The sequence below is a fragment of the Papio anubis genome, chromosome 2 (assembly GCF_008728515.1).
Source record: "Papio anubis isolate 15944 chromosome 2, Panubis1.0, whole genome shotgun sequence".
In the NCBI taxonomy this organism is placed as follows: Eukaryota; Metazoa; Chordata; class Mammalia; order Primates; family Cercopithecidae; genus Papio; species Papio anubis.
The window spans coordinates 51,303,559-51,330,903 of NC_044977.1; the positions used below are offsets into that span (position 1 = coordinate 51,303,559).

The window sequence follows — 27,345 nt, forward strand, 5'->3', positions numbered from 1 at the left end:
CAGGGCCCAGTGGTGGGTGGGCTATGGGTAGCGGAGCAAGCCTCCTACTTCTGCTTAAATTCCACTGGGTGTCACAGTGTCCTGAGTCACTGTCTGCTCGACTGCCGCTCCCCAACCCCAGCCTCTTGGAGGCCCTAGGAGAGGCACTGCTATTAATAGTAGGGGACCAATAGATACATTGGAGGTGGGAATGGGAAGGGCTTCTCAATAACAGGCCTTCCTGGATAACAGCCACCTCATGGGGGGTATAGCCATAAGAAAACTTAGGTCTTGAATAAGGTGGAGGCAGCAGGTACAGACTGGAAGGAGAAGGTGGGACTGGATTCCCAGGGCCCCTAAATGCCAGGATGAGGCACTTGTATTGTCCTCCTGGGAGCAAACTTTGAAAGAGGCTGGGGCCCTATGGGGGCAGCACTGGGGAGGCTGGCCTGGAGGGAGGTGGTCGCTGAAGGGGCACACCTGTGCCTGTCCCTGATGGCTCAGTTCTCACTGGCACCAGGAGTCCCTTGATTGGGAGTAGGGGGGCATCATGGCCTCCTGCCTGATGCCTGAGCACCCTGACATGTTTCCCCCAGGACTTTGCACTTTCTCCCTCTGCCCTGATGTCCCCCCACCCCCCATTGCTGAGTCACTCAGGCTTCCTCCCCTTGCAGTCTCTGTTCCCCTGAGAGCTGCTCTCCCTTGCAGACACCCTCCTGGTCCTTGTCACCCACACTGCACACCTTCCTGTCATTGACTCTTACTCTTCCATCCGTGCATTGGAGTCACTCTCCCTGCGGGCAGTTGCTGCACCCTGAGTGCCTGGCACACCTGTGGCCCTGAGGAGGTGCTCAAACACATGACCTTCTGGGGACCTCAGATCTGGGTGGCTCCCTTGTGTGACACATGGTGGGAAGCAGAGCTTGGTGGGTCATGTGCCACCCTAGGGGATGAGGGTTCCTCTCCTGAGCCAGCCTTGGCCACTCTTCCAGGGGACACTCCCCCGATGCCCAGCCTGGCCGGCGGCCACACACTCCAAAGCTGGGCCTTTGCTGTGAGGTCCTGAAGGGCAGGGCGTGTGTGTGAGTTGCCAACCACTGGGGCCTGGTGGGTTGGGGTGGCGTCTTCTAAGCTGGATTGCTGCCAAACCCCTCCTCAGTCTGGAGTGGAGAAGCCAGCAACTCACTCCACCTCAGGAGGCTGAAGGGAGGCCTCAAAGGGTCTGTGGCCATTCTTCTGGGCTCAGGAGCACCAGGGGCTTGTGGCCGGGAGAAAGGCCAGGCCCTAGGGCCTTTGGCCTGCTCTTCCTGAGGGGCGGCCTGATCATGTCCTCCTGGATCTGATGGCCTTGCCCTTGCCCTTCAGCATGACCCTCTGGTGCCTGTGTCAGCCTCCATAGAGCTCATCCTGGTGGAGGACGTGAGGGTGAGCCCAGAAGAGGTGACCATCTACAACCACCCTGGCGTCCAGGTACCGTCCTTGCCCTGCCACCTTCCTGGGCGAGACCCATGGGGGGACTCCTTGCCCTCCCACATGCGGCCCAACCCTCCCTGCATCTACCTCCTGCAGGCGGAGCTCCGTGTCAGGGAAGGCTCAGGTTACTTCTTTCTCAACACCAGCACCGCAGATGTTGTCAAAGTGGCCTACCAGGAGGCCAGGGGTGTCGCCATGGTAAGCTTGGGCCATCAGTCCCCACTGTTGGTTTTCAGTCCTTATCTGGGCCGTTGCGTGGTTAATTGATTGATTATTTTGAAAGCTAGCACTTGGCTCACACTCGGAATCCCAGAACTTTGGGAGGTCGAGGCAGGAAGATCACCTGAGCTCAGGAGTTCAAGACCAGCCTGGACAATATAGTGAGACCCCTATCTCTACAAAACCAATAAGAAAAATCAAAAGATTAGCTGGGCATGGTAGCACAGGCCTGTGGTCCCAGCTACACAAGAACCTGAGGCAGGAGGATTGCTTGAGCCCAGGAGGTTGAGGGGTGCATTGAGCAGAGGTCATGCTCCAGCCTGGGCAACAGACCTGGGTGAGAAACCCAGACCCTGTCTCCATAAAAACAAAAGCTGGCACTTAGTCACATCTGCTATAATTAGCAAGGTCTTTAGATTCTCTGATTCATTCTACAACTTTAGTCATTCTCATGAAACTTTTGTGATTTTTATTCCATGTCCACAAACTGTTAGTTACCTAATGGTTCCCTTTCAATCAATCCTTTAATTAAGATTAAAATATTATTCCATAAGGAGCACTGTAACAGCCATAAAGAAAATTGCTTTTAAAAGATGTCTAACCTTTCTCTATTTTCCTGTGTTTCTCTCTTGACCCTCTCCCTACTCTTGCAAGCATTGACTTAGCTGTGTTTGTGGCATGGAAGAATTTAGTGTTCTGCTTTTATTATGTTATTTTAAGTGTTTATGTTTTTTCATATTGCTAATGTAAGATGGCAGTCCATCTTCAAGTTTGCTAATGCTTTCTTTTGCCAGTTTAAATCTACTCTTGTGCCCTTCTGGTGAATTTTTCATTTCAGCTATTATACTTTTCAACTTAAGAATTTCTGTTTGGTTCTTTTTTTCCTCTAACTTTTACCTCTTTATTGATATTCTCTGTTTGATATGACATTGTTATCAAATCTTCCTTTACTCCCTTCATCATTGTTTGGTTGGAAGGCTTTGCCTGGTGAATCTGGTCTCTGGTGGCCCTCATAGACAGTTTCTGTCATCTGCCTTTTTTCTGGAGTACGGGTCATGTTTTCCTGTTTGTTTGTTTATTTGTCTTCATGTCCTATAATTATTGGAAACTGGACATTTTAGGTAATGTATTGTAGAAACTCTGGGTACTGATCCCCAATCCCCATGTTGGAGCTTGTTACTGTTATTTGCTTGTTTACTTCTTTAGTGACTGGCCTTGTTATTTTGCTGAACACACACACACTCACACACACACACTTTTTCCCAGTAAGAAGTCTCTGATATTGCTCTTAGGGGATAACACCTTGGTATGTCCTTTGTTGCTCTGGGATGACTGTGGCCTTTGCAGGGCTTTTTTTGGCTGTCTTTCACTGACCACTCAACTGTTGAGCTCCACTAATTGAGGCTGATTGCTCCACTGTCTTCAGTAATTCCCTTCTGACCCCAGGAGAGCTCTTCCCAGCTCTCTTTTTTTTTTTTTGAGACAGAGTCTCGCTCTGTCGCCCAGGCTGGAGTGCAGTGGCCGGATCTCAGCTCACTGCAAGCTCCACCTCCCGGGTTTACACCATTCTCCTACCTCAGCCTCCCGAGTAGCTGGGACTACAGGCATCCGCCAACTCGCCCGGCTAGTTTTTTTGCATTTTTTAGTAGAGACGGGGTTTCACTGTGTTAGCCAGGATGGTCTCGATCTCCTGACCTCATGATCTGCCCGTCTCGGCCTCCCAAAGTGCTGGGATTACAGGCTTGAGCCACCGCGCCCGGCCCCAGCTCTCTCTTTTTCTGTTCCTCTCTGGCAAACTTGCCAGCCTCCAGTGTAGTCCACACCTCCCGGACTCTCTGTCGCTTCCCAGTTGCCTTTCAGCACAACCTCCACTGTTTTGGAGAGTGCACTTAGGCTTGGACTTCTCCAAGCTCTGTTGCACATGAAGTCAGTTCCTTTAGGAGCAACTGAGTGCATTTAGCCCCTGTGCACCAGCTACTTTTCCAGGCAAACTCTGAGCCAGAGCTATGTTGCTGGGCACAGTGGTGCATCTCTCTCTGGTGACACCAGCACATTAGGAGCTGGGCCCTTGGTGAGTGGGGCAGCAGCCCCAGTGTTCCTCGGCTGGCCTCTCTTAGCAGGGAACCCCACCCCATGAGCCAGGGAAGGGCGGCCAGGCCCCAGTATTCTCACGGGTGCTGCACCCAAGGCAGAGCCTTCATCCCCCAAATGGGGTCTGGGTGGAAGATGGAAGCCCCCACCTCTGAGCCCACTTTCCTGGGACTCAGTCTCAGCAAGCTGTAGCTGGGGGCATGATAAGAAAAGAAAAACTGACACCTGCCCCTCCTAGGAAACGAATCCCCTGACCGAGAGCTGGGGGTGAGGGAGTCCTGTGATCTTGGAGGAACCAGTCGGGAGTGGAGCTCCACCTCGCTGGGGTGGAGGTCAGGGAGGACGGGCATCTTATTTCACATTCTACAGACCCTTGTTCTTCCCAGATGTTAGCAGGTTTTCTCCAGTAAACGCTTCTTCATTTGCTGTGTGCCCTTGGAATCATCCCAGAGATTTTAAACAGCTGTGTGTGTGTTTCATGGGGAAGTCGGTGGCCTCCTTACACTGTCCTGCAGAACTGGCACCTCCGGCTGGTTTTTGACGTGTGGGGGTGTGAGCCCTTTCAAGAGAAAATAGAGATCTCTATTTTTGTGTGAAACACCGCCTGTTTAATACATTTTTTAATTCAGTTTTTTTGTTTGGTGTTTGGGGTGATTTCGAAAACCTTCCTTCAGTGTTTGATGTTAGTCTCCAGCTGTCTTGCATAGAGGATGCTTTCTCAGTGCCGTGCCTCGGGGAGGGGGAGGGAGTCCCGCTGTTCATGTTCTTCCCAGAGGCAGACCCTTGGATGACAGGACGCCCTCAGCACCTGGGAACATGCGTGTGGTTGGAGGACGCTGGAGGAGGCGAGGAGCCTGAGACCACAGGCAGTGTCCCCTAAGCATTCTTATCCCCTCATAGAAGAAAAAACAATTCCCCAGCTCTTCCTCCAGCCATGCCAGTGAGAACCTTACACCTTAATTCTGACTGCTTGACATATGCCTTGTTTTGTTTACTTTTAGAAATTAATAAAAACTTCCCCGTTACCAAGAAGAGGGGAGTTCCAAGTTAGGGAAAATGTGTACAGTGCTGGTGAAACCGGGGCACGCTCTCATTCACATTTACCTTGCACCTATCATTTTGTGCAAGCCCTGAGGGTAGACTTGTGACCAGAGGGAGACCTTTTCTCCAGGAACAAGAGTTCCTCGAGGTTGGTGATAGACTAGGCTGCCGCTATAGATAGTGAGCTCCCTGTCTCTGGAGGCATTTGAGCAGAAGCTGGGACACTTGTCTGAAAGACTCAAGGTGGGATTCCAGCATGGGAGTCAAGTCTCCCAGGAGACCTTTAAACCCCTCTTGAATCCTAAAATGCTGCGATTCTAGGAGTGTCTCTGCAGTTCTGTTTTACACGTGGCCACAGGAGAGCTCTGGCACTGTCTTTCTGGATTGTGGAATGGCCCCTGGCCTGGTTGAGTGACACAGAGTGCCTATTGCAGGCAGGACCCGGGACAAGTCTCCCCTATGGCAAGCAGCAGCCCGTGCCACAGGCCCTGTGAACTGCTCTGGTCCAGAGGTTTCCTTCCATGGAGGCGCCCTGCCCACTGGGGTCTTCACCTCCCTTCATTTCAGGCTTGTGCCAAAGACCCTCACAACTCCAGTCGGGCCCTGGTTCCTCTGGTCTCTTCTGAAGCCTGTGGGAGGAATTTTCCAGGGAGTATTGACGTCAGCAGCAGGTCCTGGTTGCTTCAGAAACAGTTGCAGGCGGCTGTTTCTGAGGGATGTCGACACGTGGCTGTGGCTTTTTCCAGCTGCTGAGCAGCAGCACAGAGATAGACAAGCCCCCAGCACTCCCTAGTTAGCTCACAGAAAGGGTTTCTTTCCTTCCTATTGATACATATTCAGCACGCAAAGATGGCTTGCAGGCATTGTGGCTTTGGAGTGTCTCTGGGGGGCTCTCTGGGGCTCACACAGCAGGGATCCTTTGGAGGTTTTTATCCCCACACAGTGGACATGGGCTATGCAGGGCTGTGATGAATTTTGCTCACGCAGCCCCAGAACGCTCTGTAAGGGCCTTTATTTTGTTTCGGCTGGTTTGCACATGGGAGTGTTTATCCTATTTAAACCTAGGGTTTCCTTCTCAATGATTCTTTACATTTCAATCAAGTCCTCCAGGCAGAACCCATGAGATGACCAGAGCAGGGGAAGGAGCCTGCTGGGCACTTTACATTTCCCATTAATTCGTGCACTCAGCGACACTAGAGTGAGTATCGTGTGCCAGGTGCTGTGCTGGGCACTGCAGATTCAGGAGAGAATGAAGCCGGGGGGCCAGCTTCTGTGAGCTGCGGCTGCGTCTCTCCATCTCCTGGGTCCTATGAGCTGTGGCTGCGTCTCTCCATCTCCTGGGTCCTGTGAGGCGCAGCCAGTCATGAGGCCATTGTTCAGGTGAGGATGCGTGTCCAGGATGAGTAGGGAGTGGTTGGCAACTGCAGGGCCTGAAGTCAGGTGCATCCTCCTTTTCCCTGAGACTGATCTGTGGACAGTAGTCCATGTCCCCAGTCCTCGCCCTTGGGAAGATCACAGGGCTGGCCACGTCCCTGTGTGAAGTTTCATCCAGCGCCCAGGCTAGGGCCCCACTCAGTGCCTATGCTTTTCATGTAAGCTTAGGTCCTTCCCTGCTGGCCTTGAGGGCGGGTAATCAGGGGCACACTCACTTGGCACTGTCTGGCCCATCACGTGACATTGACAAGCAGCCTGCAGGAAATGGAAGCCAGTGGCTCTGTGACATTCAAAAATAGCTGCAAGGTCCCTTATCCCCTGCACTCGCCACCTGTCAGGGGACAAGTCTGAAATGTGATCAGGGCTCCAGGAAGTGGGGGCTGAGATGATGTGGGCAGAGCCTTGGGGCCTGGCAAGCTCTGAGGTATTTGACAGTTTCAGTCCCACGTGTACAGAGCTGCCTCTGGCTGCACTCAGCGTCTTAATGAGCAACGACACATTTGTCATCTTTGACTTGACAGAACTTTCCCCTCGGCTCAGTGTTTCCCAGTGTTCTCAGGTGGCACCTTCAACACTCAAAAATTAAAATTCATTCTGGGCATGGGTCACCACTACCTCTTTCCCCTTGCAAACGTTCTCCCGTGTGTCAATCAAGAAGCAGATGTGTCTGGAAAGCACAGAGAAGCTGTGTGGTGTGAGCCACCATGCACAGTGTAGTTAGGAGCGGGTGCAGGGTCCCGCTCTGCCACCAGCTAGCGGCCAAGTGCCCTCCATTACCCAAGCCTCCAGAGTGGCCTAGTGGGCGCCCCCTTACAGCATCTCTGTGGGGTACATTTAGCCACTGTGCACCAGCCTGAGGGGCAGGCCACGCTTCGAGGGCTCCAGAGATGGTGGCTGGATGCCCATCCCCTGGGAAATCAAGTGGAAGAGCAATTGATTTCCCCACTGCCATTTTAGGTCTTTGTTTAAAAAGTGCAAGATAGTTCTTCTAAAGGAGAAAAAAGAAAGAGAAAAAGCCCTTCCCTGCATTACCCTGTGTTGCCCTGCGTGAGGCTCCTCAGTCAGTGCACTATGGAATTTCTTCACATCGTGAGGGACCTGCCCACTCCTGACAGCAGTAACTATAGTAGGAGTTTCAGGTTGGAGACTTAAATTGGGTTCTCAAAGAAAGCTGTCATTACTCTCTGTAATTTTTCAATGAGTTTTCTTTGAGAGAAATGTAATAACCTGGGGTGAATCAGCCCCAGCAAAACCAGAAACCTGGTGGCTCCTGGACCCTGCTTCTCAGCCCATACCTGACACTAGGCTCATGTGGCGATGGCTCCAGTCACAAAGCTATTGTTCGGTAGTATAAGCATGACATCTACTCCAGGATCTTTATTCACCTACTGTAAGTCATTGTGTGGAATAACCCAGGCATGCTTTGTGTGTATTGATATACCCATCATTATACAGGTGGTGTGTGCAGCTCGGGCCAGCTTGTTGATCCTCCATACCCCCAGCCAGCCGTGGGCTTGGGCCCTTCTCAGCTAGGCCTTTGCTTTTATCCACTCTCCCCAGCACCATAGTTCCTTTCTGGCTGCAGGAGGCCTCCAGCCCCATTCCTCTGGGAAGTGGAGAGTCAGGGGAGGAGCCTAAATTGGGAGTTAGGGTATTTGGTTCTATCCCCAGCTCTGCCTTTTCAAAGCCATATCCTTGTCCTGTCATCTGGGCCTCAGTTAACTCATTTGTACGTTGAAGAGGTTGGACCAGAATCAGCACTTTCCAAATAAGTGAAGGTCCATTAGGTTTGCAGGCGATTTTCAGAATTTCCAAGTCTTAACAAAGCTGGTTTTACTCTGTAAAGCTGAGCAGGCTGGAGCTCCAGGTTCCATGACCTTATCCAGAATTACTCAGAGCAGCGGCCCTGGATCTTCATCCAATCAAGACATGTTTATAGGAGGCTAGGCTGACCAGATGCTGAGCTGAGTCCCAAGGGCATGTGAGTGCTGGTGACAGCCTGGAGGGGAAGGCCGAGTGCACTCTGGGTCCCATCAACACTGGTGGCACCTGGCAGGCCCAGCCCCCGAGAGAGGGGAGAGATACTGGAGGAGCTGACATGGATGAGGGAAGACTGTTCTGAGGAAAGACACTGGACCTGGGCCTGAAGGATGACTTGGAGCCAGCAGGTGGAGGCTGGGGAAAGAGTCCAGGTCTTTAAGGTGGGCTGCGAGGTCCGGAGGCAGGCAGGCAGCAGCTAGCTGTCTGTATGAGTGGGAGAGAAGGCCTGTGTGGCTGGAGCATAAGTGTAGTGGGGGAGTGTGCTCTGCGTGGAATCTGGAGCGGAGGCAGGGGCCGGGCCATACCAGGCTTTACAGGGCGTGCTAAGGCTTTGAGCTCATTCTCAGAGCACTGGGCAGTTGTTGAAAGGTTGATGTTGGGTGTGATGTGATCCTATTTGGTTGTCACCTTTGGGTCAGAAACCTTATTTTTATTTTATTTTATTTTTGTAGCTTCTTGATATTGAAACTCTAGCTTTGCAAACCCTGAAGTGCTTACTTTAAAACCCCTTGCTCCCCACCCCATGAATACGAGACCACAAAGAGCAAGCAACAAAGCCAGGCCCAGACAGAGGAGTGGGGCAGCTGGCTAGACTTGCCTCATGGCCTGTCCCTGCTTGCCCAGCTCCAAGATCACCTGGGTGAAATACGCGTCTAAGCATTAAGACAAGCTGTGTGAATTCCATCATAAACAGACACGTTACTTGTGTGAATGCCCATCTTCTGCAGCCTCAGAGGGTGATTGTGATGTACTTTCTTAGGGGAGAGAGTCTTGAAGGTAGAATCCCTAAAAGTGGGTAGAGAGAAAAGGATTAAAAGGTGGGCTCTTGCCTTGAGCCCAGGAGTTTGAGGTTGTAGTGAGCTGTGATCCCGTCACTGTACTCCAGCCTTGGGGACAGAGTGAGACCCTGTCTCTAAAAATAATAAATACAATAAATAAATGTTAAAAGGGTCTTTGGCAGTGAAAAGGCTGGAAAAAACTAGCTCTGATTTGTTCATTCACTCACAACACCTTGGCAGTCACTGCTTCACACAGAGCTGGGGATGTGATGAGACACAAAGATGAGTAAGATGCACATAGCTCACACTGGGGTGGCCTTGCGGGCCGCTCCCAGGCTCTGTGGTTCCATCAGTCTGATTGGGACTTCCTGTGCAAGCTGCCATTGGAAAGCATCTGCCTCGTTTTCTGCCAGCCCCTGACTTGCAGTTTCACAGAAGACCCCACAGAGTGCTTCTCTACCACCAGGGCTGCAGCAGCAGGTGGCTAGCTCAGGATGTGGCATCCTGGGACTACATCCTCACTCTGCCCTGAAGTTGGTGCATGTCCCAAGGCTGCTGACTGGCCCCCTTGGAGCAGCTTCCATTTTCTTCTCTTTGTAAAATATGCAAGTGGAGATCAATGCTCTGTGAGATCCAGCCTGGCACTAATGTGTTATATCCCAAGCCCATCTCCTGGCCAGCAGTGGGGCTCATGACGAGAGGTGGGTAGGGCATCATCTGGTGTAGGATTTCCCTCGTCCACTGCTTCCCAGTGCTGGCCTGGAGGACTCTGCCACTGGCATCCCATGAGGTGACAGGCTGTGCTGAGGGCGAGGTGCTGCTCACGGACCTGAGCAGGGGGGCGCCCTACAGCTGCATAACCCAGCACCCACCCCTCCACCCCTGCCCCAACGTTGCAGGTGCACCCTTTGCTCCCGGGCTCATCCACCATCATGATCCATGACTTGTGCCTCGTCTTCCCGGCCCCAGCCAAGGCTGTGGTTTACGTGTCGGACATTCAGGAGCTGTACATCCGTGTGGTTGACAAGGTCAGTGGAAGCTTCATGATGGGGCACCCTCGGCTGACCTGCAGGAACTGGGAGGGAGGGGACTGTGGGAAGAATGTTCTGCATGGCCTTTGCTTTTTGCTCCTGGAGTCTGCATCCCTTCCCCTGTGAGCTTGCAGAGCTGTCTCCCATCTCCTTCGCTCCATGTGGAGGATCCAGAGTCCCTTCAGTAAGGGACTTCTTCATCCCAGGTGACATCCCCATGAGGCTTGGCAGTAAATCCTGCTGGAAGTTGTCTCTAAATTAGCCATGACCTGGGAATTCCATGTCTTCTGGCCGGTGTAGGTTATTAACCAGCCAGGCACATGCCCTGCTGAGCATGAATTTTCTTCCCAGAATATAGATTTTGGGTTCTCTGGGGTTTCAGTGGCAAATGAGCACAATTCACCCATGCCAAGCACCATGGAAAAAAGAGACAAGGAATAGATCTCAGTTTATCTTTCACATCGATAGGGAATTTTTATTACTCCAAATATCTGAGGTAGCTGAAGCTGGGCTTTCAGAGGGTTGCAATCAGGTTCCTCAGTGGATAGAAGGGCTGGTAATTAAAAGGGGAGTGTTCATGCGGCTTAGGCTCCTTAAGAAGCTAATATGCTCTGCCCAGCCCCACATACTCCTCCTATTGTCTCATTTTCACTGCTGTTTGCTAATCATCTGTTTCTTCACTGTGTAGTTCTGATTCTCATTTCCTAAAGTTCTTACTGTATTATACACTGCCAGGTGTGAGCTGTTCAGTCAGTCAGCATTTATTGAGCTCCTACTGGATGCTGCTGTTCTAAGTGGTGTTTCATCTCCCTAATTAGTGTATTAGTTATTTAAGAGTAGAATGTGGAATTTATGCCTCTAAGTATCCCCAAGCTTCCCCTCATCAATTTTCATTTGGTGACTGGCTGATAGTCCAGAAGTCAACCTGGGTGACTCTCCTGATTCCCAGGTCTGTGGACTGAGGTTGGTGATGCTATCTCAGAAGGTCATGGGGCACCATAGATGGTAGGATTGGTCTTTTGGAGGCCGCCCCTGAACCTCTGTCCCCATGATGCAGGTGGAGATTGGGAAGACAGTGAAGGCATACGTCCGTGTGCTGGACTTGCACAAGAAGCCCTTCCTGGCCAAATACTTCCCCTTCATGGACCTGAAGCTCCGAGCAGCCTCCCCGATCATTACATTGGTGTGAGTTCTCCTAGGGGTCAGAGGAGGGCACCTCAGAGACAGTGCTGACCCCAGCTGCAACCTTTCCCATGGGGTGGTCTTAGAGAAGTCCCAGCCCTTCCCTCTGTTTCAGGGCCCTTGATGAAGTCCTTGACAACTACACCATCACATTCCTCATCCACGGCGTGACCATCGGCCAGACCAGTCTAACTGCAAGTGTGACCAATAAAGCTGGACAGAGAATCAACTCAGCCCCACAACAGATTGAAGTAAGACGGGTTCTTCCCACACTATGTGGGATCAGCCCAGTGCTGGGGGTTGGAGGTGTCTTTATAGTTGGGGGTATCTTTATAGTACAGTCCAGGAAGCTACTGTGGAGAAGCCATAAAAAAGTCTGTGCCCCACAATGTCCTCTCATCAAAAGGCAGCTGTTACTAGCTCCAGGGCTCTGGGAGGCAACAAAGTTGGACCAGCAGAACCAGAGGGAGGGGGCCAAGTGACTTTACTTTTCCTCTGTGACATGGGGGATTGTGCGGCTCAGAGAAGGGGTGTGCCTGGTCACATGGCAAGGGGACACACCAGGACCATTCCCAGAAAGCACTGACTGGGCGGAAGCTTAGACAGATGCTGGCTCATGTGTAGAAGAACTCCTTAACCATTGATCCTGAGCCATAGAACAGGCGCTTCGAGGGCATTGGGCACCTGTCACAGGGGCTGTGTGAGCAGAGGTATCATAAAGGGAACTCCTGAAGTAGGTGATTCCTGGATGAGAGATGCTTTGAGGTCCCCACACCGGCTCAGTGTGTGGTATGGGGCTGTCTCAGGAGATTAGGTTATGACAGGAGCCCCACTGCAGCCATAGGCCACAGCAGTTGTGGCCCAGGCATCATTTGAAGTCTATACACAGCAGCAGCATTAAACCAGCCCTGCCAGCATCCTCCCTGCGTCTGGGCCACGTTGGGGCTGGTGAGCATCATTAATCTGTGATCCAAAGCAGGTGGGTGCCATCTGTGTCTCTAGATGGAAGCGCACCTTTCTTCTTCTGGTGATGAGAAATTTGTTTCTGCCCATCAATAGCGCAGCTGCAGAGACCGATACTCCCACACAAGTAGCACCCTGGCCACCTCCTGCATTCACTCACCTACTCCTGCCAGGCAGGCACTTGTAGGGGTTGCAGGAGGAGCAGGGGGGGCTTCACCTGCTCCACAGAGTGGCATCAACATCCCTGGTCTCCTCCCAGGCTAATCCGGAGGGTGTGCTAGGAGAAGAGCAACCTCTGGGGCTCTGGGTGCTCCCATATTGGCGGGGCTACCCTGTGGGGCTACCTCTGGCTCCACAGGCCAGGTGGCTGGGGATGTACATTGCTAATGTGTCCCCGGGTGCTGTTGCCATTGCTGCTTAGTGACCACACACTGAGAACCGCTGCTCTGAGGGGATGACTCAACTGCATAAAAGCCATCCCTCCAAGGGGACGGCCCAGCTTTTGGAGTTTAGCATCTAGGGAAAGTGAAACACAGTCACAAACAGAAGAACACACCCCAGAGAACCAGGGAGCCTCGGCCAGTGACTGGGAGACAGCCCCCAGCACTGGCCCAGGACCCTGGCCTTTCTGGTCACTGCTCAGAGAGGGGTGATGTCCATGCCCCAAGTTTTCCTCTCATGAAACATGTAGCACATGAGTTATGCTCAGTGCCGTGGGCTTGGGGCACAGCAGTCCTTTCTCTCCTGTGTCTCCCAACAGGTCTTTCCCCCGTTCAGGCTGATGCCCAGGAAGGTGACACTGCTTATCGGGGCCACGATGCAGGTGAGAGCCGAGAGGCCATGTCCTGCTCCAGCCCCAGTGCAGGCCACCACCCGGTTCCAGGCACGCTACCTCTGGCCCTGCATGCAGTGACTGGGAGAAGAAGGCAGAAGCTGCCTGCACTGGGGCCCTGGCTCTCTGAGTGGGAGGCGCGGGCTGCCTGGCATGATGGGCACTGACACACCGCTCGTTCCTCCCTGCTCAGGTCACCTCCGAGGGCGGCCCCCAGCCTCAGTCCAACATCCTTTTCTCCATCAGCAATGAGAGCGTTGCGCTGGTGAGTGCTGCCGGGCTGGTACGAGGCCTCGCCATCGGGAACGGCACTGTGTCTGGGCTTGTGCAGGCAGTGGATGCAGAGACTGGCAAGGTGGTCATCATCTCTCAGGTAACAGGCGTGCTATTGGAGACTGGCACTCTCTGAACCCCCTGGGATGGCCAGCTCTGGCGATGGGCCCATTGCTTTCCAAGGCAGCTGTGCCTGGGACAGAAGCCTCTTTACTGTGTTTGGGTTCTGCCTCTGAGTACCACCCCTCTCCAAGGGTACTGCTTCGGCCCTCTGGGTCTGCAGTCCCTGCAGGGACCCTGGTGCAGGACAGCCCTGCCGATATGCACCCAGACCCCCAGAGGTTGCTCTTCTCCAGGTTGAGTCTCCCAGTCCTTCCAGCTGCTCCTTACAGGGCAGGGTGTTCAGCAACCCCCAGCCCCAAAGGGCCCTTCCAGTAGAGGATGATGGCACTCGTGGTGAGGGCAGGCGCTGCTTTGAGCACTTTGCCTTCATCTCCTTGAGTCCTCTCAGGGCTCAGGGCTAAAATCAGGGCCTTTGCATTCTGCCTGACCTGCTTCGCCATCTTGGAAGGCTGCTTTGGGGTTCTACTCACAGCTGCGCCAGAAACTTGGTCTGTAAGAAGAGCCTTCTGTGATGTGTAATGCAACTGTGGACAGAAACCCGTTTCAGAGTCAGTCATCCCATTCTTCATGAGAACTAGGTCCCCTGGAAGCAGTCCGTGCAGTCCTGAGTTCAGAGCCTGTAAACATAGCGCCCCAGGAGCTAGCGAGTACACAGCCCCAGACAGGGTGCAGGGAAGTCCTTGTTCTCAGAGGCTGACTTTGATCACTGAGTTCATTGATTTACTCCTTTTCCCAGTGTGTGTCAATTTTGAAGACAAAGAGAAAGCCTTGGGGATGTAAAAACCTGTCCTAGGGATGGGGCAGAGTTCAGATGGGCTTCCTGGAGCGTGACATTCAGGACCACAGGAGACTGTATGTTTTTTTTTTTTCCCCCCTCTAAAAAGGAGTGCATCCTCAGGAGCTGGCTGGTTTTTCTCCTAAGGGCGTAGGTAAAGGGCAGCTTCCTAGAAATTCAGCAAGAGGGGCACAGGGCCCTGTGTTTTCCTTGTCTTTGTGGTCTAACCTTGCTGGGTACCCTCTCTTCTAGGTCCCCCATCTGGCGAGTTGGGGAGGTGCTGGGGAAAGGCCTTGGTGGTCTTGGCAGGTGGAGGGGCTGCACCACCAGCCCTATCTGAAAGGCATGTTCTTGAGCTTAGGCAGGCAGGGGCTTCACCTGTGGCCCCTTGTCCATGCCTGGAATGTGATTCTGGTCAGATGCTTCCAGTTCCATCTGTCCAATCCAGGTCACACAGCCAGCACCCCAAGGCCACGGGGTAGGCCAGGACGAGCAGGAGGAGACTGAGCAGAAGGATGAGTGAAAGGAGGGGAATGGGTTTTTATCAAGCACCTACTGTGTGCCAGGCATTAGCCCAAGTCATGAGGCTCAGAAGATGGGCTCAGCATGAGCACGTCAAAGGGCCTAAGGGTTTTAATAGCCTCAGTTCAGCATGACTCAGCAGCACTAGGAAAAAGCCAGGAGAGTTAGTCTTTGGCCAGATTAATAGGAGTGTGGAGTTGAGAATGAAGGAGGTTATAAATTCTGATCAGACTCTACAGGGCTCCTGCATTCGTCCCTGTACTCTGCTCAGTCAGAGACAGGCAGGCTGGATTTGGGGTTGGGAGGGCCTGGAGACCTGTTGCTTGAGGGCAGCCAGGCCTAAGGAAGAGCAGGCACCAGTTCCTGGCCCCAAGTCTGCAGTGCTGACCCGGAGCAGCTGGATCAGACAGGGTGGCAGCCTCAGAGGACCGGACTGGGACCTATGGGACCTTGGGAGAGGCAGTGGCTGGCCCATGAAGGACGAGCCGCCCACAAAGCCAGGCCTCCCGGGGCAGAGAAGCACGGTGCTGGTCATCCTGAGGGGCTTTCTCGCCACAGATTCTGAGCCACAGCCTCCTTCCCTTGAGGGGTCCCTTCCTGAAACATCCCTAGCCAGCACAGCATCCCCGCACCTAAGTGCCAGCCTCTTTCCCCAGGACCTCGTGCAGGTGGAGGTGCTGCTGCTACGGGCCGTGAGAATCCGCGCCCCCATCATGCGGATGAGGACAGGCACCCAGGTGAGCTGACCTCCTGGGCTCTGAATGCTGGTTCCCGAAGAGCCACTGCTGGAACCCTGTCCTCGAGTTAGAGTGCTTCTCCACCTCCTCCATCTCCCTGGCCCGGGTATCTAGGGCCTGTTTCTCACCTGTCCCCGCCCAGGGAGACACCCTCCATTGCTCTCTGGTAGCCACTGATGGAAGGCCTGCTTCCTGCTGGCCTGTCACCTTCCCACATCTGGAATAGCACCAGATGCCTAACAGGAGCACAGTGACCGTGGCACTTACTCCACTCCATGCTGTCTTGGACGTTAATCCATTTGGTGTTCATAGCAGCCCTGGGAGGTTAGTGTCAGAACCATCTTGGTATTGCAGATGAACAAATGAACACACAGAAAGCTTAAGGCCCGTGCCCAGGGCCACACAGCTAGGAAGTGGCAGCACTGGGAGTGGACTGGGCAGCCTGGCACGGCACCTGCTGTGGCCTTTTGCCATCTTGCCTCCACCTGTGCCCTCAAGCCAACTCAGCAAATAAGAGACTAAAGGAGCTGGGGACCACACCCATGCATGCCCTGTGAGCAGGGACCCCGGCTAGATTAGGAGAGAGGGGCCTGGAGGAACCAGTACTGTGGGGCAGTGCGAGCTGTGCCGTTGGTGGACCCATGGCCTCCTAGAGCTCCAGGGACTCCTTCCAGAAATGAGTGTCTTGGCCATGAAGAGGCACAGCCCGCTGCAGGGGAGGGACAGTGTGGGGAAAACAGTCCCACCTCTGGTTTGCTCGTTTGATATTTCATCAAAATTCCCAAACCTGTGCCGTGCTCTTCTCTGGTTGGGGAAGAATTGGGTTCGTCTCCCACTGCTTGAAGGAGGCAGCAAAGCTTCTGGGGGCATTCCCAGTGCTGGGAACTACTGCTTCTGACTTCTTCCTGCAGATGCCCGTATATGTCACTGGCATCACCAACCACCAGAACCCTTTCTCCTTTGGCAATGCCGTGCCAGGCTTGACCTTCCACTGGTCTGTCACCAAGCGGGACGTCCTGGACCTCCAAGGGCGGCACCACGAGGTAGGTAACCATGCCCCCAGAGCTCACCTCCCAGCCCTGTCCCAGGCCAGCACCCCGAGGGTCAGGGAGGGTTCCCGCCACATTGTCTCAGAGGAGGTCCTCATCCTCACACCTAGAGAGGCCCTCCCGCTTTCTTCCCTCTCCCGAGGCTCATCGGGACTCCCTTCTCTCAAATGCTAACCACGCAGACAGAGTGAGTAGGTGCCTCTCCTGACAGAAGCGGCCGTGTGAGGAAGTCACAAAAGTCCTGGGAGGTCAGAGTCTGCAGCTTCTGACCATTTTCTGAGATGATGCCTGGCAGCCCTCGGTTTCTCTTGGTTCATCCCAGAGGCCAAACTCCCCTTCCCTTAGCCCAGTGAGGGGCCCTGGCTCCTCCTGAGATGTCAGAGCTGGAAGGTGCCGGGGAGACTACTAAGTCCCTCTGTGTTAACTGAGGCCAGAAACAGGAAGGGACTTGCCCAGGGTTGCCCAGCAAGCCAGTGGGGAAATGGGACTGGACACCAGCCCCTGTGACTCTAGGCTCAAGCCCAGGTGGGTCTTGGACACACAGGACCCAAGTGGAGGGTGGCTTGAAAGGTCGCTCCCTGCCTCATTCAGGGACAGTGGGGATGGAGGCCTGGAAAGAGGCCCAGACCCAGGGATGGGATTCCCTAAAGGCTGTCTGAAGCTTGTCTAGTGTAGGACTAATGCCCCCCACAACCCTACTCAGTGGGAACAGGGTCCTGTCCCTGGTGCCTGGGGGCTCCCCCACATTGCCCCCATGGAGCACAAGCAGTGAGACTTATTAACAGATATCCCAAAACAAAGCAGTCTGCAGGGACACACTGCAAAACCCAGCATCGCCCTGGGTGACCTACAAGCACTGAAGTCTGAGGGACAACCTGTCATGAAGGCCCTTGGCTTATGTGGGTGGACCCAGTGTTTTCCAAATGCATCTGTGCACGTTGTGCAATGCAGGCAGGGCAGGACCTGGGCACCCAAGCTGGGGAAGCCGGGTCTGCACAGCTCTGGAGTTAGCAGACCCAACCCGGGCAGGAAGGCAGGGCCCTTGAGAATAGGCCAACAGCTGCCAGGAGGAGGGCTTGGGGGTTCTGGGCCTACTGTCCAGCTCTGCCTTTTTGAGGACACAGGGACCTGGGCCTTACACCTGAAAATGTGTTTGATGTCTTCCAGGCGTCGATCCGACTCCCGTCACAGTACAACTTTGCCATGAACGTGCTTGGCCGGGTGAAAGGCCGGACCGGGCTGAGGGTGGTGGTCAAGGCTGTGGACCCCACATCGGGGCAGCTGTATGGCCTGGCTAGAGAACTCTCGGATGAGATCCAAGTCCAGGTAGGAGGCAGGTGGATAGGCCACAGGGAAGGGGGAGAGGAAGTGCCAGCTGCCCAATCCTCCTCCAGAGCCACATGTTGCATGGGCAGAGGCTGGGAGACCTGAGAAGCTCTCAGTCCATGGGGTTGACAGTGGTCCATCGCACTGGGGTAAGCATCCGAGTGTGACTGGTGCTGTGGGAGCCCAGAGGTAGGGCCAAGCAAAGTCTTCACAGAAGAGTAATGTTTCAGGATGAGAGGGGCTGGCAAAGGCCCGGAGGTGGGAACTCACTTGATGTGTGGCCAAAAGAGCAAAAAATTCTGAGCTTGGGGCTCCCTGTGGCTGAGTGGCCTTTAATTTCATCGTCTGTGTTTATTTAACACACACAGAGCACCCAGAGGCTGGGGCGCCCTTACGCGTTTTTCAGTATTGCTGCCTCCAGACCTCAGGTGAAGCCTGCTGGGCAGGGGCTGAAGGGGCTGCCACCTGCTGATGCCCCTGAGGCGGGGAGGGTCAAGGTCACAGGGTAAGTGGGGAATGGCCTCAAGAGGCCGGGGTACTGTGACCTGTCTGCATTTGGAAAACAGCCTCCGAGAGGGAGGGGCCTTGTTCAGAGCCAGGGGGTCAGGACTGAGTCCAGCAGTTCTCCTGCCTGGGGTGCAGCCCTGGGTCTGTATCTGGCCTGTCCCTGCTACTTACAGGATGGGATCTGGGTGAGCTCCTGCCTCTCTAGGCCCCCCTGCAAGGTAGGGAGTTGGCAAATTGGTTCTGAAGAGCAATTTTGTCTTCAAGGGCCTCGTTCTGCTCCTCTGGACCTCAGTAACCCCTAGGTGCTCCTAAGCTGTAAAGAAAAACAAAAAATGTTCCCTATATGTCCCAAAACAGTTTCTAGTCCCCTCCTCAAGAAGAAATAAACTATGTCTAACCCAAGCACCTCCCTGATCGGGGCAAAGAAGCAAACTTTTCAAGAAAGAAAACACCCACAAAAAAAAAACCCCACCGATTTGCCAACCCCTCACTCCTGCCTGCACGTGCACACACACACACACACACACACACACACAGAGACACATATACATACATAAATGCATATACAGACACACAGAGGTCCACATGCACATCCCCACACTCACCAAGTGCATGTTCTTTGTTAAAAGGAAGTAAGTTCTGGAGCCTATCATGGAATTAAAGGCAGGGCTTTGCAGCTTCCAAATTCTGTGACCTCAGTTGGGTCACTTGACAGCTCTGTGCCTCTGTTTCCCTATCTGATAGCAGGTGGAGTTTGAGTAAATCAGAAACTAGAGAATCTGGATCCAGCCTACAAATGTGTTTTATTTGGCTTACTCAGGCCTTTGAGACAGCTTGTTGTCATGTAAAGATAGGAAGATTCTATGTGAAAATCTAAGATGCAGCATATCCTAAAGATATGGTGTCTGCCACAGCAAAATCAGCAGGCAATGAGAAGCAACCTTGACTCCATTAGAGCTGCGCTGTCCAGTTTGCCACAGGCCCCACCACTCCCTGTTGTCTTCCTGACAGTGAGATCAAGTATCAGTTGCCATTTACCATGGGGCTTGTGCTGTTGCTTTTCTTCTAGTTAACAGGAAAGTGGGAAATCTCTTACAACTCCCCCTTCATCTAAAGAGAAAGATAGGAATGCATGGTTTAAAAAAAATAGGAGGAACCCTATTTGTGAATGTATTTACCGGGCAGTAAGTGTGTCTGCATCAGACTCAGTGAGGTGGCTTCCCTGTGGATGCTGGAAGGGGGCATACAAGTCAGCCTCGTCTCACCTGACACTGAAACCCCACCCAGCTTCCAAAAGCTGTTTCTCATCATTTGGGAAGTGCTGCCCCTCCTGTCGCTTCATATGGAGCCCACAACTCTCAAGACAGGCGTGGAGAGGGTGTTAGTTGTGGACCGTGCACACAAGGAAATCTAGGCTTACCTGGACAGAGCACAGAAGGAGCCGGGAGGGACAGAATCAGGCCATCTTCCTCTTGGAGAAGCACTTGTCAGATCTGATGATACTGGCCATGGCCCAGGGCTCAGGCCCAAGGGGCATCCACCTGGTCTGATCAGAGGCCAGTGGGGAGCTCAGGGCACAGCTTTACCTGCCAGCCAGTGACTGCCCCTGAACCAGGCTGGGAGGCCACAGAGGCAGCAGCCCCAAGGGACCTTAGAGAGGGGACTTACACAGGTGGTGGGCACATCTGAAGTCTTACGGAGAAGGGGTCTGGAGTTCCCAGGCAGGTGTTGCTGCTGTGGGCTCGGGGAGCTACCAGGGCCTTGGAGCACCTGGGCGTCCCAGGATCAGATCTGAGCCAATCTCATGAGGCTGATCATCTGCTAGACTGAGCTCCTCGCCAGGCCCTTGTGTGTGTCTATGTGGATCCTGCAAGAGCATGGCCAGAGCCAGCCAGAGGGGCCTGGGAGGTGGAACGGGGGTTGTTCGGAGACGGTGGCAATGAGGAGGAGGATGTCTCTGTGAGAAGAAGGAGCAGTTAGGTGGTGCCTTGCCCAGGCTCAGTCTTGGCACAGTTACCCTGAGCAAGATCCTGTTGCTGGAGTTGTGCGTGCTGCCCTCCGAGCTCACATCCTAGCAAGTAAAGTTCTCCCTCACTGGGCACGGAGGGAGAGGCCTGTGTTTCCAGGCTCCTTAAAGGAGCTCCCTCCCATTAGGCTACACAAACATGAGGCTGCCTGCCTTTTCTCATCATATCTTTGGCGCGCACATGTGTGTGTGTGTGTGTGTATTAGGGTCTTGCTCTGCTGTTCAGACTGGAGTGCAAGCCTCAGCCTCCCAAGTAGTGGGACTACAGTTGCACACTCCATGCCTGGCTAATTTTTAAAATTATTTTGTAGAGACTGGGGGTTTGCTGTGTTGCCTTGGCTGAGCTACTGCACCCGGCCACACCTTTGGCCTCTTAAAGGTCAGCCCTTCACATCATGTCACCAGTGACCTGACAGGCGAGAAAGCTGCTTTTCTCCTCTCTTGCCCCTCCTTGACTCTTGCTGCTAGGAGAGAAGCAGACACCTGGCCTGGATGTGACTCCAGTGCCCCATCGGAAGTGAAACTTGCCCTCTCTTGCAGGTGTTTGAGAAGCTGCAGCTGCTCAACCCTGAAATAGAAGCAGAACAAATATTAATGTCGCCCAACTCGTATATAAAGCTGCAGACAAACAGGTACGTGACTCAGCTCTTGTTTCCAGCAAAGCTGTGTGGCTGTACTTGCATCCGACAGCTCATGTGTCAACACTGTCAGGAGCCATGGGTGCTTTCAGGGAGGTTTTCTCCTGTTGTGCTTGGAATGGATGAGGCCTCTGCCTGCTCCTTCTCTTCTCTGTGGTGCTTCTCTGTTTCTTGAAATCACTTCTCACTGTGGGTCTCTTTTTCCTCCTTGTAGCCTAGAAACATTTTTATGCAAGCTACTAAAATTCAGTCTTTAAAAGGGAAAAAAACACCAGCTTAGAGGTGTTGTGTTTCCAGACTTGCCACTCAGAGTGTAGCTGATGAGCCAGAAGCATCAGCATCATCAGGAAGAGGAGATGCAGCTCTCAGGCTCCACCCAAGACCTGCCCAAGGAGAAGCTGCACTCTAGGGAGATCCCCAGGCGAGGGGGCCACACAGTAACGCTTGGGAAGAGCTGTTTTAAAGCTCTTCTGCAAACATAATTCCTACCTTCGATTCTAGGAGGATGCCTTTCATAACAGTGGCTTGCATTTGAATGGCAGTTGCCAAGCGGGAGACTCCACGGGCCACAGGACACTTACTTGTTGCATGAAACACATACATGTTTTCATTCAGCCAAAAGTAACAAAGTGCCAGGCTCCATGCTGGGCTCCAGGAACGCGGATATGGGTGACATAGGGTGCCCTGGAGGAGGGTAGCAGGAGAAGGCTATTAGAAAGCAAGCTGTAGTATTCAAGCCAGAGCCCAAAGAAGTGTGCTGTCCATGGGGATTTAGGGGAGGCATGTCCCAGGTGGAGATGCTCAGGCTAGAGTTCTTGAAGGATGAGTAAGAGTTCCCCAGGTTAAGAGGAAGGGGTTGGTGGAGAAATAATGTTTAGGCAGAAGCAATAACATTTGCTCCTAGTCATCTATAGGGCTGTGGAAGAGACAGAGATGATGGGAACTAGCCCTGGGAGCTGGAGGCCTTTCCTTCCTGGGTTTCTTTATTATATTAATAAATATGTAAAAGGGTAAAAAATATGGCGTAATTTGCTTCCTACCCAGTGCATAGTATCAGTAGTTTGCTAACAGTTTTCTTAGCAGGTAGCCTGTTTTTATCCTGTTGACAGTCCTTAGAAATAGGACAAGGCAAGATCATTGCACACCTTTTACCATGTAAGAAGTCAATGCCGAGAGAAGAGGGGACGTAATGTGCACACAGCTGGTGGCAGGACATGTTGGGACCGGCTTTGGATTCTGTCAGACTCAAAGCCCCATCCTCCACTATGCCAGGCTGCCTTGCTTCAGTAAATTGAGAACAATTTGCTGCAGAAATGATATTTTACAGTAAATGTCCCATGGAGCTGATGAAAGAAACTGCCCTCACAGTCTCTCCCTGCCTGCTGGCCAACCCACGGCAGGCGCTGCTCTGGGAAGAGTGAGAAGCCGCACTTTGCTTGGAACCATTGGATTTCTGAATTAGTTTTCCGTGGGTGATTGATGAAGCCTCAGACAACTGACAGCACATGGTCCTGAGGCCCGTGGGGCCAAGATTGGGCCTTTTTCACCTCCAAGGAGCATGGGGAGCTGCAGACTCTTAGATGTCCTGGCATTGTATCCAGGCCCACTCCCACTGCTGCCGTCTACAAAAACAGCTCTATTTTGTTTTCCAAAGGGATGGTGCAGCCTCTCTGAGCTACCGCGTCCTGGATGGACCTGAAAAGGTTCCAGTCGTGCATGTTGATGAGAAAGGCTTTCTAGCATCAGGGTCTATGATCGGGACATCCACCATCGAAGTGATTGCACAGGAGCCCTTTGGGGCCAACCAAACCATCATTGTTGCCGTAAAGGTAGGGTTGCATCCTCCTCCTTTTTGGAGTAATGAAAGCAATAGCACTGAGGTAATATGCCTCTCAGGCGTAAAAGTGAATATATTCACCTTCCAGCTGGGAAACTGTAGATAGGAATTTAAGAGTAACTCAGGGTAGATAAAAAGCTACAGCATCTTCTGGTCGTCAGAGCCGAAGATCCTTGGGAGATCATTGATTCCAAGTACTTCATTTCATAGATGAGGCCCAGTGAGATCCATGATTGGCGTAAGGTTACAGAAATGGGACTGGCACCACAGCTTCCTGACTGGAGTGCCGGTGCTCCACCCACCGTGCTTGGCCACTAATGTTATCACCACCCATGGTGGAGCTCCTGCTCTGGGCCAGCCCAGTGCCTGGAACATGATCTGTTCTTAAGAGCATTGGATGATATGCCCGGTATCTGCCATAAAAGTCATGACATCCAGTACATGACATCCGCTGTGGTTTTGAGAATGAGGTGGCCCATTTTCCAGACAAGGAGACTGAGGCTCAGAGTGGGAGTGACTTGCTCAAGGTTGCATGGGAATTGAGAGATGGGGTCTGTCTGCTTTGGGCGGTGTCCTTCTACCATATCATGGCACTGCCCTCTGCCATTCTATGTTCCTTAGGGATGGGACCTTCTCCATCAGCATCCCTGGGTCAGGTCCTGGGGTTTTGCTGAATGGAATTTTCTTTCCGTGTCTCATCACCACTTGCTGAACCCTGGATGACAGAAGACACACACTCACTTAAATCTTTAGACTCTGCCTGGGTCACAGACCTTTTTCATTAATTCACATCTTCTGTTTCAAAGTGGGTGCCTGGCAGCAGATCCCCCGCTCTAGTTTTTGGTGAGTGAAAGTGACTGACTGCTCATGCTATTTCAACAAATATGTATTGAGCACTAGCTGTATACCAGACACTGCACCACTGAACTTTGTCAAAGAAGTTCAGACCTTTGGAGCACTAGTTTTTGAGCCAGGATAGATTTTCACCTGGACTCAGAGAAACAAGGGCTGCTGTTTATGGAGCTTGGGTTCTTGGGCTCCAGAAATCCCCATTTCCCTCCTTGCCCTGGTGGCCTGCAGGCACACTGTGACATGCTTAGAGCTTCCCCTGCGATCCAGAAGGACGTTGTTTCTTTAAATGCCCCGAGAGCCAGGTTCTCTGAAGAAACTGGATATTGCAGCCCAGGGGGCCCTCTCTCAATGTGAATAGCGATCTCATTTTTCCAAGTCATGGATTGGGACACTCCTGGGTGGGTTTTCTCATAGTGAGGCCAATCTGCTGTGTTGGGAGGTAAGAACTTTGTCACTAGGTTGGGACACTCTGGGGAGTGTGGCCTTTACTCCTCTCAGGACCCCTAAGTCCAGCCCCGCATTGTTCCTGAAGTGGATCCTCCTGGGGGCAGGCGTCCCCTCCTTGAGAGGTAGGTTTTGCTGGAGGCCAGTCCCTGGGACTGAATCCTCATCATACCTGTATGTTGTCCTTTAGGTATCCCCTGTTTCCTACCTGAGGGTTTCCATGAGCCCTGTCCTGCACACCCAGAACAAGGAGGCCCTGGTGGCTGTGCCTTTGGGAATGACCGTGACCTTCACTGTCCACTTCCACGACAACTCTGGAGATGTCTTCCATGCTCACAATTCGGTCCTCAACTTTGCCACTAACAGGTAGGATGTGGGCGAGGGTCATTTCTCCTGTGCAGTCCTGTCTGGTACCTGGTAGAGACAACTGGGGATAACACAGAAAGGCTGCTGCTATTGAAGGAAGATGTGCGTTACTTCAGTTTCCAAGAGATGTGGGCATGCTGCACCGTGCAGGGCCACGAGGAAGCACCACTGCCCTCGGGGGATGCAGACCATCTCAGAGGAAGATAGACAGGCATCAGCCCCCAGAGGAGGAAGTAGGGTGTGGGGAAGCTCCAGGGAGCGCGCCCCGAGGCACAGGAGATTGGCCCTTCAGCCTCGGCTGCCCACAGGTCCTGCCACGGTTGTGTTTCCCTGTTGCTGAATGCATTCAAAGACAGGTGTCAAGGGTGTTGCCTTATGGAAAGAACTAGGGTTTAGAGTCAGGCCTGGTTCTAGCCACAGCTCTGCCCTTTGTGGGCCCTGTGAGCAGGTCACCATCCAAAAATCTGTTTCCACACCTATCATGTTGGGCAGTGTGGCCTAGGTTCCAGGGCTTTCCTTCAGCTGAGGGAGTGGGTCATGAGGACCTCTGGCAAACCATGGTGCTCTGTGTGTGTGCACAGAATTGCCATCTGTCAGTTTAGGGCATGTCCTGGAGGAAATGGAGCCCAGTTCTCCCAGCCCTTTGGCTGCACTGCAGGTCATTCTGGCCTTCTTGTGGCAGGAGCACCTGATAGAGACCCAGTCAGCACTCAGGATCAAAAGGTGTGGTGGAGGCAAGGATGCAGCCACGATCCCTAACCCAAACTGTCACCCCACGCAGTCCACACTTTTGCACCAAAGCTGCCATTAGCAACATTGAGCACCTGCCCTGTGGCAGGTGCCTCCCCACTGCTGACCTCATGTAATACTCACGCCAGGCCTGTGTCGCGGGCACGTGATGATCCCCATTTTTCAGAGGAGGAAAGGGCAGAGGCTGCTTCTGCAGTCAGGTTGCATAGTAAGGGCAGCCTTCCCTTTCTGGCATGTCCAGTTCTCTGGTGGGAAGAGCGTAGGGAAGCACTCTGGATCTCTTTCCTCTCGAGGCCTCAGTTTCCTTTCTGGAATGCCGGAATGATGCTGCTGCCACTGCCTAGCTGCGGGCTGTGTGTGCTTTCTGGGGTGACAAGTGAGGAGGTAGAGCCTGTGCCATCTGCCTGCAGTGGTCCCTCGTCTGGGGCCGCTGTTTGGTAACCTCGAGTTGGGGCCACAACTGGGACCTCAGTCAGTCGAATGCTTTGCTCAGCAGAGGACCTGGACTACATTTCTCCATCTGGGAGTTGGAGGCTTCTTTACCGAGACTGAGAGCGAGCCCTCCTTTCTCTCCTGTGCCTAGAGACGACTTTGTGCAGATCGGGAAGGGCCCCACCAACAACACCTGCGTTGTCCGCACAGTCAGTGTGGGCCTGACACTGCTCCGTGTGTGGGACGCAGAGCATCCAGGCCTCTCAGACTTCGTGCCCCTGCCTGTCCTACAGGCCATCTCCCCAGAGCTGTCCGGGCCCATGGTGGTGGGGGACGTGCTCTGTCTGGCCACTGTTCTGACCAGCCTGGAAGGTAAGACAGATCCTGAGCCAGGGAACCTGTGGAGTCACGGACGCTTGCAAAACTGAGTGGGGGCTACCTGGGCAGGGGCTACCCGAGCGGGGGCTCGGCGCCAGTCACGGGGGCCTGCAGGCAGACCTGCAGGATACTCAGGAGCAGTGCTCCAAAACTGCTGCCCAGAGACCAGATCCAGCCTGTGCCTGTTTTCTGCAAGGAAATTTTTGTTGACACTCAGCTGGACCATGCATTTGTGTATGGTCAGTGGCTGTTGTCACCCTACCACTGCCAGATTGTGTGGTCATAGCAGAGATCATATAGGCTGCATAACCCAAATGCTTATGTCCGACCTTCAGAGAAAGCATTTGCCGGCCCTTTTCTGGAACAGCTCCGCCCGGGGGGCGTCCCCTGCTCCTGTGGGGCATCCTGCCTCTGCACAGTCTCACGCAGTTCCTCTAGCCAGGAGACACACGGATCACTGCTGCTGCTGCTGAGGAACTGAATTGACCATTTTAGTGAATTCTGTGGGAAGTGGCCGCCATCATGGACAGCACAGGCTAGGAGACTTAAGCAAAGAAGGACATTGGGCTAAATCAGTGACTTCCAAATTTCAGCCATGCCCAGGTGACCTGTAGTGTATCTGTGGAAGACATGTACAATTATTTACTTAGTTTTTATTTTCAAATTGTCTCCACCTTTTTTTTTTACCTTACTAAATTCATTTTAAAAGGAGATGAAATACTACCTTTAAGGAAAAACAAATATAATTTGCCATAAATAGATTATGGTTGAGTCCTTTAATTGTATTTATTATATAATGTGATTGGCTTTTAACTCAGAAGTGTATGTGGTGAAAGCTCTGAGCCTCACACCTGCTGTCTGTTTGCTAAAATGGAATTGATAAGGCAACGAAGGAATGGGGAGGGGCTGTGCTTTGGGGAAGGAGCTACAGAGGGCAGGGCCTGGCAGCAGCACCAGACCATTCCTGGGCAGGGGTCAGCTAAAGCTTCATGCCAGGATGGTCAGGAAATTCCAGGCAGGGAGCTGTGGGTCAGGGAGAGCAGGTGCTAGGGGCCACAGCCCTGTAGAGGGTGGGTGCAGCAGGGTAGGAGAGCTGATGGCTCCAGGTGGCTGGAACCAGGAGCATGACCGGCACTGGGGCAGGCAGTGTGGCTGTCTCCTGAGGCTGCTGAGTGAGCCCCATTGGGGTAGTGGCAGCCAGTGAGGAGGCTGGCTTATCATCCAGGTGAGCTGGGCTTTGACTGGA

The 27,345-nt window shown here is 53.1% G+C and overlaps 1 protein-coding gene across 6 annotated transcripts in view; it reads left to right on the forward strand.

Moving 5' to 3' along the window:
* Positions 1–27,345, forward strand: part of NUP210 (nucleoporin 210) — a 102,899-nt gene that overhangs the window by 65,463 nt on the left and 10,091 nt on the right. For 3 of the 6 annotated variants that reach the window (XR_002520308.2, XM_003894064.4, XM_021934166.2), the window contains exons 19-32: positions 1,345–1,449; positions 1,549–1,650; positions 9,956–10,084; positions 11,145–11,272; positions 11,385–11,520; positions 12,993–13,055; positions 13,258–13,437; positions 15,414–15,494; positions 16,406–16,537; positions 17,711–17,869; positions 20,943–21,034; positions 22,695–22,869; positions 24,364–24,539; positions 25,873–26,093. Coding sequence is in view for 4 of the 6 variants with exons in the window: in XM_003894064.4 (XP_003894113.2) it covers positions 1,345–1,449; positions 1,549–1,650; positions 9,956–10,084; positions 11,145–11,272; positions 11,385–11,520; positions 12,993–13,055; positions 13,258–13,437; positions 15,414–15,494; positions 16,406–16,537; positions 17,711–17,869; positions 20,943–21,034; positions 22,695–22,869; positions 24,364–24,539; positions 25,873–26,093 (1,879 nt within the window). In the remaining 2 variants the exon portion in view is untranslated. The remainder of the gene's footprint in view (positions 1–1,344; positions 1,450–1,548; positions 1,651–9,955; positions 10,085–11,144; positions 11,273–11,384; positions 11,521–12,992; positions 13,056–13,257; positions 13,438–15,413; positions 15,495–16,405; positions 16,538–17,710; positions 17,870–20,942; positions 21,035–22,694; positions 22,870–24,363; positions 24,540–25,872; positions 26,094–27,345) is intronic. The other 3 variants (XR_002520309.2, XM_021934168.2, XM_021934167.2) reach the window with 1 other exon arrangement.